Raw genomic sequence first — 17,615 nt, forward strand, 5'->3', positions numbered from 1 at the left:
GAGACAAAAGAGACCTCCTCTCTTTCAAAGGCACCTATTGAATATTATTAACCAAAAATTCAAAGTAGAGGAGCATTGCATGCATGCGATTCGATAAGAAATAAAGCTATTCTTCTAGCAATCTTTGTCTCAAACATCAGACCAACTTTTTATCTTATAAAGATATTTGTTGCTATACCTAACTCCCTCCTTTTAATTAGTTAGATATTGTATGTTGTGTATGTGTGCATGTTACACGTTGGAGATGAAAATCAGGGTTGGGAAGACGAGCGAAGATTTACTGTCAAATTTGCTTTTCTTTTTTTTTCAACACATCTGTACATATTATCCTAACGAATGGAATGTGATGGAAACATCTCAAGTTGTAATGTATTGAGGTGTTGAAAAATATGTTGGCATCTTCCCGTTTGATAAAAGTATTATGCCGACATAAAAATATATTGAGAGAGAACCAAGTAGACGTTGAGATCCAGGCAAGTGAATTGATATCGGGAGGGATGTGATGTAGAAAGTCATTAACTTGACCCTCCCCTTCCTAAAAAGGGAAAGAAATACTGCACCTATTTACTAAAAACCACCTTGAAAATTTAACTCAGAGAGAGAGAGAGCTTCAAGTGCCTAAAAATGGGAAACAAACTAATAATACATCTTATTTACAGGCGATGCGATGCATGTTTCAAGAACAAGGAACAACACATTCAGGTTTACTTGTTCAGCTACTTGAAGGTTTAAAGTACATGCAGATGGGTGGATTGATCCTGAAGATGGAAAGAATAGCAGATGGTATAGTCCATATTCCATCACCGCATATCAAACCTGAAGCCACTGCGCCTGCATAATCCTCAGCGTCCTTCCTATTTATCCGCTCCCATACAAATAATACTATGGTGCCAACAAACATGTCAATTGCAAAGTAAGCTCCAATATAGAAGGGGACTGCCATTGCCATTGGAATGGGTATGAACTGGGAAACCTTTTTAGGTGTCACATCTCTCAAAAGGTTTATAGCCAGAGCTGCCCCAAAGAAGCCACAACATATAGCCAGACAATGCTTGGGAAGTTCAGAGAAGCCTTCAACTCCCAAAATGGCCATTTCCCTGTATATAACAGCATATGGTGCTTTGTACGGACTATCAGGAGTACCAATATCGAAGGCAGTCCAATACATCCAAAATGTGAGGGGTGCAATGACACAGCCCATGGCCGTTCCAACTAACTGGCTTACAAACATAGATTTTGCTGATGACAGAGTAAGGTAGCCAGTCTTAAAATCTTGCATTAAATCAGCAGCAGTAGAGACAATCGACATCATAACCCCACAAGCTGCCAATCCAGCTAAGACCCCACCATTGCTTCCGACCAGAGAAGCAATAATAAAGAGGCCAATCTTTCCATAAGTAGAAGCCAGACTCCAGTCCGTGAGCCCAGCACCATATGAGTTGCAGAAGGCAAGGGCAGGTGCAAGTATGTAGGAGCAAAGCACCAAATACCACTTAAGAGGTGGAAAGATCATTGGCATCGTAGCAGTAGATATTGCAGCCAGGGCAACATATCCAGAAGCGGCAAACCAGAAAGGGATCCCATCTTTCAGAAAAACTGCATCTCTTTTCCTCTGCTCCACTAGTAACTTGGAACCCTCACTATCTGCTGAAAGATCAATTAGGTTTAATTGAACACCTAATTTATATTTGAAACAATGCCGACACACATCAATAACGGAAACTGATGGTGACAAATTACAATCCTACATAATGTAATTTTTTCCATTCCTCATAATTAAAGAATTAAAGCTATGTGAGGTGTTAAGAGGGTGGGAATAGTCACTAAATCTACTGTATGTGAATGAGTTTGCATATTGTTAAGAGTAAAGAGAGCCAATAAAAAAACTCTGCGATATAATGAAATAAAACAAAACAATTTGGAAAACTTCACCTGCAACTTCCTTGATAACTGCTGTATTATAATGCTTGGTGCTACTTCTGTACATTTCCTTAATTGTTATTGCTATTATCTTGATCAAATTGTAAATCCCATCCCCAAGAATTAGGGAAATAGCAACAAAGACCTGCAAATTAAAATAGCACAATAAGCTTCCTCGATTGTGGTGAGAAGGGCAAAATAACAGAGAATAAAGAACCCACCATGAATGAAGAAATATAAATGAGGAAGTCGAGATAAATTTAATAGAAATGAAGATGTTAAAAGAAATGTGTGACCATATTACAATAGATACAAAAAGAACTGAACACATAAACCGAAAACCAAAGGAAGGAATCATTGAGAAAGAAATGAGGAAATGACAATTGATGCGAATCAACATCATGCATAGACTTGAAGAATATCAAATGTACAAGAGCAATGTGATCCATATACATTATGTCACAAGGAGAGGTAAAAAATAAATAAATAAACACGGCCTAATGTTGATGTCCAAGATTTAGCCCCTGTTTGACAACCATTACTTTCAAACTCTTTACTACATACTCATTTTCAACCACACATTCACACACTAAAACATTATACACGTAAACCCAAAATTTTTCTCTTACTTTTTAATCACATATTCTTCTAAAAATCACTATTCAAAACTCTATTTTCTCCAAATAATGGTTGTTAAACATATGCTTAATTTTATTAGATCTTTTAGTAGATGTAGTCATGAATCGAACATGAGCAAATGAAAAATGCTCCAAGCGGCAACTCCACTATTAACTTCATATCATTACTGTAAAAGGAATGCTTGCCGGTTGTTATTCGTCTAAGGCTGGATCAAGAAGCTTGACCGAAGGTTGATAAGGTAATCACTCCAATAAGTGGACAGATTTCCATCATCAACTACAATCAATTGTTTGTTTCTGGATACTGTTCAGCTCTGTAACAGACTGATCAAATAAAGGAATAGAGTTTTTCTCTTTCCACTCATTATCTTTCACCAAAACTGCCCTCCTTACACATGTTGAATTAACTCTTCTCCATGGAATAGCTCCTTATGAAAATTTGCCTATGCTTCAACTCCCAACTCACCCAATGAAGAAAGAAAGAACTCATATTGAGAACATTATCCATGCCTTGATCGGACCAACACTAATACCCGTACATCATGGTACAACCACTAAAGAATTCCTTATAAACTAAACAGCTGCTTATATATGCTTATTAAAAGACTGACTTTTTCGGACACATTCTCGATACATACTAACAGTCAAAATTTTGCATCTATTTTTCCTGATATTATGGTTGGATCGGGAATATCGGGGTGTATTCTTCTGGGAAAAAAAATTGTCTTCCAAAATTGCTTTACATTCTAATCAACAGAATTGCAATGACATCTATAAAGTTCCGCATGTATAGTGGAGTTCTTATTACAGACTCGATCAGGGATGCCCCATCGGGCACAGGTCATCTCCGAACTGGTTGACCAAAAATTATGTTCACTTCCTTCTAAGGAACTATCGATTTGGTAAAAATTAATCAAAGTACCTTATATCCATAGAGACCTTTAAAATCATTGCTACCAAGATCAGCTGGATACCAGTCACCAGCACGTTGAGAAATGAATGGACAAAGAAAACCCCAAGATATAATAGCTCCAAGAAGCACCGAGCAGTTCACTATATGAGGGCAGATAAGACCACATCCAACATAAGTTGCACTAAAGTCAAAATAGAACCTGCATCATGGAACATCGCTTAAGGCATAAAAAACTCTCCATGTCAACCAAGCTTGTATGACCAAAAAATTCAAAAATAAATAAATAAATACACCACAATATTTAAAAAGCATGCTATTTCCAGATTAACACAGCCATGAGTTGGAACTAAACAACAGTAGATCCACAAACACTAGCACATCTCTAAGGTATCAAACAAATGGGCCTATTGCATATCACGCAAACGATGCACAAAAAGATAAACAAAATTCCTCAACAGATGTCGTAACAGGCAAATAGAAGCAGAGAAGGCAAACAACAGATCTAAATAGTTACATTTACCTCAAAAGGGTAAATCTTTTTTTTTTTTTTTTTTTTTTTTTTTTTTTTTGAAATTACCTTAATTTTCAGTGGTGAAACAAATTTATGATTATGATCATCTTCAAATGCTTTAACAATCTAATAGCCACCTTCAATGTCGTTTGAGATTCGCATGTTATTTTTTTTTTTTTTTTTTTTTTTTGTTATTTGGAAATTAATTTCATTAACTCATAAACTCTCTATAATATTTTCTGAATCTGGACATGTGCACATATTCTCTGCATGTCTATTTATAGATGCTCTTTCGCCAAAGTCGACACATGTACAATCTTAGGTTTTAGCAAAGAAAGAATTTCAGTGTCTTGATATGTATTATGACGATAACAAGAAATCTGAAAAATTAAAATGACATAGGTCTTAATGACATACCAAAAGCTGCACAATCAAAAGCCACATCATCAATAATGAAAAGTAACAATAACATGAACAAAAAGTACAAGGAGCTCACGTGTTGTTGAACAGGGTCAATCCAAGGCTGGGGAAGTTATCAAATCCACATGAATCACCAATACCACTGAAGAACCATTTAAAGCAGCTCCAGATGAAACTTATGCTCAAGTACTTCCCAAGACAGCTGACCTGCTTCCTGAGAAATTAATGCATATCAAGAGAAATTGAGCAAACACTCAATGGAAAAAGATCAAAGCTAAGAAGCATGCACACTCTAGAACACATCTCCTTTATATACGTAGTATTTATAGATTGACGCTGGATGGACACTGCCTGAAAAAATTCAGGCACTTGTATGACACGTCATGCAGCGTCTCATATTTTTTCAATTTCTAACAAGAGAGCGACATCTTTTCGACATGTCAAGCACGTGACAAGCCCTATTTGTCACCATTATCTTTTTTAATTTCTAACAGAAAGTGAAGTCCTAGACACATCAAGCATGCGACAAGCTCCATTTGTATATTTTTATAATATAAAACCCCAGAAGTTTTTAACTATTAAATGAGTAAAAATGTCAAAGTAATGCAAGAAGTATTCAATTAACTTCATGTCAAACATGTTCCATGTCTACGAGGAGTAATTTTAATCCATGAAAATTTTTGTTTTGTGAGCAAATGTAATGAAGAGTATAACCCATAGTTATCTTAATAATTCGAGATCCAGATCCAGATCCAGATCCAGATCCAGATCGAGAGAGAGAGAGAGAGAGAACTACTCTACTTCAAAGTTTTCACCTGCAAAATTCAATATCAAGGCTAAAAAGGAAAGCATTAATTTTATGTTAAGACACCAGGGAAATTAGTAGATCAGTCCAACAAGAAGAATGATCTTCCTAACATATGCTCCCTGCATAAAGAAGCATAAAGTTCCCTGCTTATAAAAAATAGAAATTGAACCTTGGGAAAAAGTTAAAGATACTGAGTATACCTGGCAAGTTCAGCTCCAGTATTTGTATGGAAGCTATTGATCAACATTGCTGTGGCAGTTCCACTGGGGTACGTCAGCTTATAATCCAAGACCATGACCTTAAATTCAAAACAAACACAATATTAGCTAAAATCTAAGCAAATCCCCCGAAAACTCCATCACATCAGTTTAAACAGGTTTTAGCATTTTTTTTCCACAAGTGTCTTAACTAACTACCAGAAGCTGACACATCTCTTGCATTTCTATTTATTTAAATTTTCCCTCGTTGTCAGGCCAAATTTGCTACCATTACCAAGTATGCCTCAAGCAAATGTATAAATGGAACCTTTGCTATTCCAATATGAAGGTGCTAACGTGTCATCATTACCAAGTATGCCTCAAGAAAATGCATGAAGTGAGCATCTTTATATTGAACATCATAAAGTCAACTGTGCTTCTATTTATCCAGCCAAACTGTATAACTGAATAACGGTTTCATAAAGTACCTTCCGAAGAGGAACAAGGCTAAAAAGTCCAAGAAAACTGACAACAAATATAAAACCCATCATCCACAACAATCCGGGATTCTTAACATCCTCTGCTCGATTTCCCGGATAATCCTCCCCAATCAACTTGTACGTTTTCTCATCCATGGAAAGCAAATAAGACCCAAATCCCCCTGAGAGCAATATCAAACAAGCAAATCATAAACCCATTAGCTCAGTCAGGACAATATATGTGTGTGTAAAATTATATGTTAATGTAATATTAATTACCACTAAATGCGAGGCCATAACATGCAACAACACATGTCTGAATTACAGTGTTTTCTTGCCGGGTAAAAGGTTTAACATGAAACCCTAATTTCGACAAAAATCCAGTCCACGACTTGACAAAGAAGAATCCCAGCAAACCGGCAGCAACATTGAGAGAAGGAATGATTCCGACTGTGAGATTGAGCTTGTGTGTAATCATACAGAAAAGAGCGCCTAATAAAGCGCTCACCACAAGTCCTCGAATCGTGATCTGCTCCTTCCATTCGGGGATTATTTCTTCCTCCTCCTGTTCATCGGAACCACCGACCGTGATTTTGCGCTCTGCCCTTGCATCGTGTAGTAATGGCTCAGATATTTCCACCCCTGCAGCCTGCTCGGTCCCCATGGAGATGAAAGACCAGAATTGAATTTCGAACCAGCGGAGATCGGAAATGGGAAGTGATGATATGATTGGGGTGATGATCGTTATGGGTTTGAAGATTTTTTAGAGAGAAGCAACTGCTCTCCTGTCCTGTATGACATACCCTCCAGTTTTCTCCAATTTCAACTGAAATCGGGTTTTGCTTTTGATTCAAAGGTGTCTTTTTATTTTTATTTTATTTTTTGCTCTGGATAAATTCCCTCAAGATCCCGAGCCTTTCATAAGTTTAAAGCAGTCATGTCTGAAACGTTTCATTTGTAGGCAAGACACCACGGAGGTGTCGAAGATGATTGTAATCGTGGTCCAGTTATTTTCAATGGGCTATATCATACACAATTTTTTTATTTGTATTCAAAATACTGTCATATATGTTTTTATACATCCGTTTCAGTGTCCATATCTCTATCATTTTAACAATGTACGAATTATATCTTCATCTAACAAAAAAACATCTACTTAGATTGAAATTTCCACATGACACGAACATAATATATCACTGGAGGAAAATCGTTCAAAAAAAAGTATCCTTATTATTTCAAAAACCAAATGTCTACATTTCAACTTACATTAAACTCCTGTTTGAGTCTCATTCTTCAAAAACTCATTTTTCTTCAAATTCATGTGAGCTTAAAAGTTTTTGACATTTTTAACTATATATTCTCAGAAAAATCATTATCACAAACTCATTTTTATATAAAAAAGAGGGGTTTCAAACAGAATCTAAATTTTGGAATTTTTAACAAATCTATCCTTTCAATTGAGATCACCTGCATTTTGCATGACTATTTACGTCTAATTAATTACTTTTATCAGATAGAATTGGAATTGATCTCCCACTTCTAGTGGACAAGATAAAAAATTCACACTACTGATGTGGTAAAAAAAAAACTTAGTTATGGTTGTGAAGACGTGGCAAGAAAAATCTTAATTATAGTTGAACACCATAATTAAGGTTCTCTTATTACATTAACAATGAAAAATTTCTATCCCACACATTAAGGGTAGGAGATTCAGACTGCAGATAGAATACCTAAAAACAATGTTAAAACCAATTATTAAAGGTTGAGACCCATTTGATCCTTCTCTACTTGGTTGGTGGATGGTTTTTGTGAGGGTCAAAAGGTAATGTGTTAGATGGGTTGAGGACAATCAATAAATAATATAAGTCTTTATTTGATGGGGATTAAAATCAAAATTTTAGTATATTTTGATAAAACTTAATGAATTTACTAAAATGTGTAATTGAAAATTTATGAATCCCAGAAATATGAATAAAATTCATTATTGACGTTGACCCAAATTAAAAATTAAATGAGGAAATGGGAATTTTCATAAATGTTACAAAAAAATTTCATTTTCACTAAAGAAGTTAAAAAATGTCACTTTTCAGTGTGAAATGTCCAAATTACCCTTAGTAACACCTTTTTATGAGCATTTAATACTTGATTTGAAAGCCATTAATGTTATGATGTGATAATTTAATTTGTATATTATAAACGTTAGATATATGATTATTATATTGGGTTATATGAATTTGGTTAAAAAAAATATATAAAAGAATTTAAAAAGTTAACATAAGCACATATCTTCTTACCATTAACAATCCTTAACTTTTTATCCGTCTTTTTTATTCTTTCATCAAGAAGACATTATTATTAAATTTATCATCCATTTTGAAAGATTAACTATTAGAAATTATTTATATTTTTATTTTATAGCTTACTACACTGCAAATGTTAAATACAATATTGACATATTTATTTAAAATTTTTAAAACTCTTTTTCGTTGATTTATTTGGTTTTTGAAATATTTTTGAAGGGTAAAAATACCAATATCGTTTATAAAATGCGTAGGATTTCATATTTAATGAAGCATTGAGTTATTTCTTTTTGGGAAGATGGTGTGATGTTGTAGTTGAGAATTGATTATGATCATTAATGTTTTCAATAATTTCTTTCAAGGTACCAAATACACGTTTTCAAATTTTTTGGTAGTTTCGACAATTTTATTGTCGAATAGTTCATTTCAAACCGTTGGGTTAAATATCTCAACTATCAAACTCGACATTTAGAAATTGTCGGGATAGACAATTAAATTGTCGAATTTGACACTTGAAAATTGTTGAAATCCTTGATTTCACCTCTTGCAATTGCATGAATTTAAATATTCAAAAGTTCCACTTTCATGGTATTAAATGTTGACATATTAATTGTGCAAAATTCTTACTGTTGTAATCCCAACATTTCAAGTATGAGTAAACATTTGAGATTCACCACTTCTCTTGAAAAAGTCGTTCGATATGTATTTTCATTGTCTCACCATGGTTGTTGTATCTGACATATGGGAAAAAAACTTAATACAGTAGTTCAACTACGCAAATTCAATATTTTTATTCAAAAGAACTGCTACAACTTATCAGATCGAAGAGTTCGAAAGACTTATGGGATAGATTCGTATGGTAAGTAAAAGATCGTACAGGTACTTCGAGGAAGCGGATTTTTCATTTTGGTCACGAGCGCTATTCATTGGCCAACGATACAACATTATGACGAAAACTACACAAAATCTTTGAACTCAATGTAGACAACTCTCTATGTGTATAATTTTCTAGTTTATGAAGAATTGCTTCAACAATTTGTTTACCTAGTGATAGTGTTTGGTATGAACGTCTAATTAATTGAAAGTGTCTTAAATAAGTTTTAAGAAATAGAGCTGTACAATCTAATTATATGTATAATAATGTTTCTTATTGATACCCACATTGGAGACAACGTTGCCATCGAGGCATCAATGAAAAAATTGAATATCATCATAGGTGTTTAATCTTTTCAATTATTTACCTTACTATTGCGCAAATATTAGTTGTGCGATAGAGAAAACAAATACGATAACTATGCCAAAATGACCGAATGATGGCATTGTACATTTTAAATTATAGTATCATTTTCGTTTCATTATCGTTTGCAAACATCAATAGTGTAGAAATAACTTCACAGAAAAGTTCTCAGATAAACAGATTACTTCATTATGTTCCGATAGTTCAACTGTTGATCCCGACTGAATATTTCTGTTCATAACTTGTACGTCGTTTTTTTTTTTGGCATGTCACAATGCTAGCTGTATATGTTCTGCATCTATATTATCACTGAAATTACTTTACCGTTTGAAGATATTAGTCATGTTTAAGTTCACAAACAAAATATTTCGTTACATCCCAAAAGTGAAACTATCGGTCATGGCAGAAGGTTCCTGTCATTGTCGACAGTTGGTTGTAAACTTGACTGCAAATAAGATGCATAACTATATGCTATTGCACAACATTCGGTACAGATGTTACCATGTGAGTCCATGACAAAATTACAATAAATAATTTATAGCCGATGATGTAATCAAATTTTTCCCATATTAATGGTCGTTGAATTCGTGGAGATGCACAAGCACAAATATATATACAACTACCAAAATGTGTTTATAATCAAATTCTTGGAGAATTGTCGCTACTATGGTCATTTAGTACACAATCACCAAATATATTTATCATAGTATTAATAAACTTCCCAAGGCACTAATTCTTGACTTTCTTTCTCCTCCCTTTGGCGTATGGAGTTTTGGTAGATGTTGTAGGAAAAGCAAATGCATGTCAATTGCGACTTCTTTATGTTAATTGCGTCATCGCCTTCAACAAGTATGGTGGTCACCATGGGTATGTCGGGGACATCACATATGCAAAAGTAGTACGGCCAAATTAATTATTCAAAATGCCAAATAATAACATGTGCAATATTAATGGACATGTAATCGATTCCTAATTTATGTACTAAGGAATAAGATGAGAGAACCTGCAAGAATAAGGTATAGCAACAAAGCAAAAAAGTCATATCATAATACTTAGTAAATGTTAATGTGACAAACACGTGTATTGTTTGGATGAACTAAAGTTGGATATGTGGACAAATGACTACCAAACTAATCTTCATGTTAAGAAATATTGCTCGAGAACGACAATTCACATGGACAGATAACTCAACTCATCTGTCGGTATTTAGTTATTTTTGAGAATAACTAAAATGCGACAAATAAGTAAAACAAACTATTGGGAACAATAGTTCACATAATAGATGGGTCACATAATTGATTTGTGGAGTAGTCATCTGTCAAAAATTCATAAATGTCAAGACTTTCATTTTGATAAATTAAACAGTTCACTTAAAATATTTTAACATAGAGGATAATACGATAAGCTATCTCAGATGCACATAAATTATAAAAATCAACACTCTTACGTGTAGGACAAGGAAATGTACATAAAAGAGAACAAGAAGAATATTTGTAGGAGAGGGAATAGTTGAATCATTATCAAACATGGTGGGCTAAATTCATATATAACTTTATGTAAACCCTAATGTTAACATCTCGTAGAACTAGAAAAATAGACCAAAAAAATCGAAAAATGAGGCATAGTATATCAATCCAAGACAAAAAAAAAAAAAAATGCGAACAATTAAAAATTAAACACCCCTAAATGTGAAGAATCAGAAGATAAGAGAGTAAAAAATGCAAATGAAAAGAAAAAAGCAAATTTCAAGAGATTAATGGTGGTCTTGTCAGTGGTGGATTAATTAACAGTGGTCGTCGACGACGATGGACTGATTAACAGTGGTCGTTGACGGCATGGACGTTTGACGATTCGAATGAGAGAGAGAGTGAGTTTAGGGTTAGTGAGTGTTTGAATGATAATTGTGTTGTATTTTTGGTATTTGTTTTTGGTTTCACCTTTTTCTTATTATTTTTTTTTTTTTTTGTTAAATTTGAAAGTTGAGTTATTTCGACGTGACACTTTTTCAGCTTTTTGTACAATTTTTCATATAGTCAAAAAAAAGTCCAAAAATAACAAGTTTGCAAAGACTTTTAAAAAGTGATATTTTTTAAGATGTAAAATCAAAAATTGACATGTAGTGCAATTTCCTCTTAAGGAAATTATAAAAAATGTCCACTTTCAGATGGTCATTTAAATTCACTACGGTACTCTCTGTAACATTACCTCCAAAAAAGAAAATGGAGACGAAACATACTAAAGTAGTCTTGTATCAGACTAATTGGTATGTTAATTCTTCATCTGCAAATCAGACATTCTCGTATGTTATTTTCTCAACGAAAAAAGTAATTTTAGGAGTGCAAATCCTTTTATTTAATCTTAGAAATATGAAAAATATATGTTTTTAATAATTTCTTACAAAATGTCCCAAATTTGTTTAATATCCATTTTACAGTAATTTAGACTAAAATATCAATTTCTAATTCCATACTAAAGACAAAAAATTTAATACAATTACAAATTGTGTTGGCTAATAAGAACGTGACGTATAGAATGCACTGTGTCAATTCACACATTAAAGGCTCATTTTTCCCTAGAATTGTTAAATAAACCATTTACCCATAGAAATGATCAAAAACTCACCCAACCTAGCAGACCTATCAAAATCAACCCAAAGCCACATGACCCGACCCTATAATCGAACCAAAATTGAAGACTAACCCCTTCTAGAAGAACTACAAGGAAATTGCCCATTGGCTCAGCCATTTTTACATACTGGCTTTTGACCAATAAAAAAGGTTAAAAGTTAAAAAATGATAAGTTAAATTTCAAAACTCAAAAATACCCTTATCTTGAACCTAGTGTTTGAGTGGAGAGGAAAAATAAATTTTGAAAAAAAACTAAAACAGTCTAATGGTTAGGAGCTAGTCGAAGAAGGCATCCTCAATGTCAACCCGTCGCCGACCACCACACAACAGGGCCATGTATTTTCAAAAATGTTAGTTTTTATGGAAATATGAGATTGATTTTTCATTTACTATGTTTCAAAAATTTGTGGATTTATGAAGTTTATAATGTTTATTTTTCACTATTTAGGTAAATTATTGATTGTTGTGTTTTTAGCTTATTCAAGCTTTTTCTCGTTAGAAAAATGACGAATTCCAACAAGAAAACTCGACAATATACCGCTTTGTGAAATAGTCGGTAGTCGATCGTTAAACAATCAATGTAGTGTTTGACCCAGTCAACTATTTTAACGGTTAACAGTCGATCCAACTGTTAAAACAGTCGGACCAATCCGATCGTGAGCAGCTCGACAATTTTTTTGCCCCTTTTTTCTTCATTTTGTTTTCCAATTTGAAATAATTTTTAGTTCTTTTATTTTTATGATAAATCTTAATTTTTTCAAAAAAATAAATAATATTTATGTTATCTATTTAATTTTTATTGATTTACTTTTGTTTAATTTTTTTGTTTTATATATTTTTAAATTCATAAATTAAGAAATTTTAATTATTTTTTAAAATTAAATTTAAATTGAAAATTATGAATTTAAATATTCTTTTTAACCAAATTACCAAATTCTGTTTTTCCTTTCATTTTGCTTTTCAAATTAAAATGCTTTTCAGCTAAATATTCTTTTTAAACTAATCTTTAATTTTAATTAAATAATATTTATATTCTTTATTTAATTTTTATAATTTGTTTTTTAATTTTATATATTTTTAAATTTATAAATTAAGAAATTTTAATTCTTTTTAAATTAATTAGAAAAATTTAAAATGAAAATTACCAAAATTAAATATTATATTTAACTAAATTACCAAATTCTTATTTTTTTAAATTAAAATTCATTTTTATCAAATATTCTTTTTATGATTAATCTTAATTTTTTTAATTTTAATTAAATAATATTTATGTTATTTCTTTAATTTTTATAATTTCCATTTGTTCTTTTTATACTTTTTTTAAATTTATAAATTAAGAAATTTTAATTCTTTTTAAATTAAATCAAGAAGTTTAAATTGAAAATTACCAAATGAAATAGTCTTTTTAAATTAAATCTTTGAAAATTACCAAATTAAATATTATTTTTAACCAAATTACCAAATTCTTTTTTTTCCTTTTATTTTTTTCAATTCAAAATTCTTTTTAATTAAGTATTCTTTTTAAACAAGTCTTCAATTTTTCAATTTTAATTAAATAATATTCATATTCATATTTTGATTTTTTTTATTATTTTTAATTTTTTTTTGTTTTGTCTATAATTTTCTTTGGTACTTTCATTTAATTTATTATGTCATTTATTTTTTATTAGCGTTGCTGTAAAATGAATATATTTCTTGAGTATAGTAATTATAATTCGGTTCGCTTAATTTTCTAAGATTATGTTTTATTTCATTATCTCTTGTTGAAAGTTCTAACATTTGAATTTTTGCAAGATTTAGTATCATCTGGATGCTGAGTTAAGATGAATGTAGGAAAAAGTTACTTGGAACAGTAGTTTTGATAGTTTAATACTATATTGAAGTTGCTTGTTAATCAGCACTCAGATATACTACGACAGCCTTTTCTTTGGCCCCTTTATTAGTTGAGAAAGGTGCAGTACTTTGGACAGATCATTGATACACTATTATGTCTACTGCTTAGGCCAATCGACGGTTATGCCCTTTACTTTGACCTTGGGGACAAGGTCCAGTTTTTCTATGTTTGAGTTTGCCCTGATGACTAAACTGAAGATTACGGGCAATAAAGCAGCTTGTTACGTACTTAAAGAAGTAATAGGCTTTATGACACATTTTTTCAGGGATAGGGGACGATGCTTCTACCGTGGTTGATTGGTGCAATCAAGGAGTGCGACTAGATGTTGGATAGATAAAGCTGTGATTAATCTATATTCTTGAGAGCGTGGTGAGGTATTATCACAAAAAGACTGCGATCGATATTATTTATTTTGAAGTTGTTGAAGACATTGATGCCTTCAATGACTATTCGTGGGACCGAAAATATTTTGAAAACACTGTACACGTTTTTACCAAATCACATTCGAAGCCTAGTGGGTCCTTGCGTAAGTACGATACTTATGAATCGCTACAGGCAATGTATGTAAATGTTTAACATAATTAATGTTAAAATATTTTTTTATATTAAATTTATATATAATAATTGTATGCGTTGCAGATTTGGGCCTATGAGACTATCTCCATTTTGGGTACACAATTTGCAAGGCAATGGAAGACATGCTACCCTCAGATACATCATTGGCAAACATTCCAAATAGACGGACATCAGGAAAATATTTATTAGCTCTCATCGATAACCCTCAGGTGAGTATTATATATTTATTAATTATATTGTATGTCGTTTCAAAATCTCAACACATGATGATTAACTAGTTGAAATGTCAATACAACATCTTGAAGTCTTAACTCACTTTACGCCATCGATGGAGGAGGAGGGTCGAGGTTTTGTGCAAAAATTAGCCGTTCCGTATACTTAGGACAACCAGATGTCCAATTCCATCTTGGACCGATATCAGGTATGTGAATTGAATATAATTTATTGATTACCGTTATAAATGACCTATCTCAATTAAGTTAATAATTTTTAATGTTGTTATTTGTATAGGAGTACGATCTAATTGATCGACGATCACCTTTACCGATGGGATCACTTTCGTCGGGGGATCTCCTTCTCCTCATCCCAACATCTCCCTCATGGATATCTTGTATAGAGTCAAAGTCATTATTTCAATGATCTATATATCCGCCTCACTGAATTTATAGTAGGGAGATGGGCGTGCTACGAAAAGAAGTGGGCGCGCTGCGAGATGAGGTGGGTGCATTACAAGGCCATTTAGTAGACTTTCAGGATGTGGTCGCAGTGCTCCTAGGAGATATTGTAGGCAATCGAGGGGATGACAGACAAGGTGATAGAGAGGGGGTCACCCACAATTTTGGATAGATATTGGTGCAATATAATTATTTTTGTTATTTGTAGAGCGGAAGGAGGTGGCTACAATGGGGACGGAGAGGTGGTAAAAGAGGAAGGGACAGAGAGGATGGTCTCGGTGGAGAAGAGAGAGTGGGGAAGAAGGAAAGGGCGGAAAAAGTGGTCCTGATGACCAATGAGGGGATAGCGGTCCCCAGGCGAAGGATGTAACCAGGACAGAGGAAGTGGCCGATAAGAAGAGAACGCCTACCATAACAAAGGGTAAGAAGCGTGCTATTGATGTTTTGAAATGGTCGTCGACAAGAGACCGAGATTGCCATCATAATATATCATTTCTACCTTCATGGTTGAGGTAAAGAAGAGGATGTTCGTCAACAAGAGAGAGAAGATTATGTTAGGATACGTACTTATGATTACAGTAAAGTATGCTACGCTAGCTCATCTATGTTTCTTTTAACATTTTTTTTCTTTTTTAGAGCTAGCCACACGATAACACAAATAATGATCTTGGACACTTATTAAGTGATTTCAAGACATCACCATTTCAAGAGCTTAGCTCACCGACGATGTAAGCGAAATAATCATATTGTTATTTATTACGTATACATAATTATTTGTTTATTAAAGAAATAACTCTATATTTTATTTATTGATGTTTCCTAACGTAGTACATCGACCTGGCTATGAACTTATTGCGCAACTAGGCTCAAAGATATATGAGATCATTTGACATTCCTGACTGAGTCATATTGAGCAATGAGTTCCTATGTGTCACTGCCATTCAGTATCAATCGCTCCAACTTATAAATATAAGTATGGGTACAAGGTGCCTGAATAGGAATGTGGTCAAGTGTCAGTGGAAAGTTATGAGAGGATTGTACGTATATGCATTCCAGTGATCACGAATCATCACTATTTTACCGTGTAGATTGTATTTGCTGATTTCACTATATATGTATACGACTTCAATTATTCCTATCTGACACAGGGTCAGTTCGAGCTTAACCTGGAGCCGATGACTGTGATAGTTCCTTTGAAGGCTAGATGAACGAGGATGATTCTGTAGGATAAACTAGTCATCCTATGGGATACGATGATGGGGAGACAATCGAGATCATAGTATTTATGATTTTTTAAATTTGAAAACATAGTTTTTAACTATACGTACCGTACTAACACATTACTATTTAATTGTGTGGGCAATTGTGGCATGTTCGTAATAAACTATATTGAATTTTTAAGTATGGCATATAGGGTTGGTATAATCAACCAATTCTAGATACAAAATTGGAGGAATAAGTTAGCGTACGATTTGTATGAATTCAATTGCGATCCATAAATATTGTATATTAAATTGTGAAATAATTGTAAATATTGTAAAAAATGTAAATATTGCATATTTAATTGTGAACCAATCGTAAATATTGTAAAAAAATAAATATTATATATTTAATTAATTTATTTAATAGTGAAACAATTGTAAATATTGTAAAAATAAATAAATATTGTTCATTTAATAGCAATACCATTGCACATCCGTCTAATTCTCATTTACGGGAATCTGGCTTGTACAAAATTGATAAGCATGTCATGTTGCTCTGATCCCGTTGCACCTACGCAATCGAGGAAACTTTTCGGTAGATAGTATTCTAGATTTATGTGGACGTTTTGAACCACGCGGTTTAACTTCAAGTGACAACAAACTATCAAATGGAGAGTATAGTCGGGAACTTCTCACTCCACTTCATTTGGTAGATGAAATATAATCTCAACATAAGCTACTCCCCAATAATCAGCTGTATAATAAAGAAAGCATGGGTTTCTCATTGCAAAACCTTTATACACAGCCACCACGACTGTATGCTTACATAGAAAACTATCCAACTGAAATAAATTATAAGTGCATGTGTTATCAGTCAAGTCAACAATATATGCCATTTTACATGCACATAGAAAAGCGCAATTCACCAAGTGGTTCCACTTTCAATTTCCTCGCAACCTTTACAATTTTGAAGAGTTTATCCTCTTAAATTGGGGCTAACATACTCATGCAACTCTGTGATTTTGCACAGTTGGTTGTGAAACCACTACTGCAACTCTTTATGAATGTTCTCAATTATTGAGAGAATTGATAACTCTCAATTTTTTTATTAATGTATTGAAAGATTCCGCTTTGTTTGATGTAATCATGTTGTATCGATGTTTTGAAAGATATAAGCGCACCCAATATTCAATCCCCATTTTTGTTAAATACTCCCATG

At 32.9% G+C, this 17,615-nt stretch overlaps 1 protein-coding gene across 3 annotated transcripts; it reads right to left on the minus strand.

The window, feature by feature from the left end:
* Positions 1-520: 520 nt before the first annotated feature.
* LOC111365410 (probable metal-nicotianamine transporter YSL6) lies at positions 521-6,736 on the minus strand. Of its 3 annotated transcripts, none has more exons than XM_022985934.1 (7): positions 6,166-6,736; positions 5,896-6,068; positions 5,411-5,508; positions 4,479-4,616; positions 3,481-3,670; positions 1,933-2,065; positions 521-1,677 (listed from the first exon to the last, which is right to left on the minus strand). In XM_022985934.1, exons 1-7 carry the CDS (start codon positions 6,548-6,550, stop codon positions 713-715), a joined length of 2,082 nt encoding a protein of 693 aa, XP_022841702.1. In that variant the 5' UTR covers positions 6,551-6,736; the 3' UTR covers positions 521-712. The 3 variants fall into 3 exon arrangements, with proteins under 3 accessions (XP_022841702.1, XP_022841703.1, XP_022841704.1); XM_022985935.1 differs by having other exon boundaries at positions 521-1,647; positions 6,166-6,733; XM_022985936.1 differs by having other exon boundaries at positions 521-1,644; positions 6,166-6,725.
* Positions 6,737-17,615: the final 10,879 nt, after the last annotated feature.

The sequence above is a fragment of the Olea europaea genome, chromosome 17, assembly GCF_002742605.1.
Source record: "Olea europaea var. sylvestris chromosome 17, O_europaea_v1, whole genome shotgun sequence".
NCBI lineage: Eukaryota > Viridiplantae > Streptophyta > Magnoliopsida > Lamiales > Oleaceae > Olea > Olea europaea.

Coding starts and splice junctions, on each gene's coding strand:
- LOC111365410 (XM_022985934.1), bottom strand. CDS start 6,550: ATGGGGACCGAGCAGGCTGCAGGGGTGGAAATATCTGAGCCATTACTA. Junction 6,069..6,165: donor TTATGGCCTCGCATTTAGTG/GTAATTAATATT, acceptor TATTGCTCTCAG/GGGGATTTGGGTCTTATTTG. Junction 3,671..4,478: donor TTGACCCTGTTCAACAACAC/GTGAGCTCCTTG, acceptor TCCATGATGCAG/GTTCTATTTTGACTTTAGTG.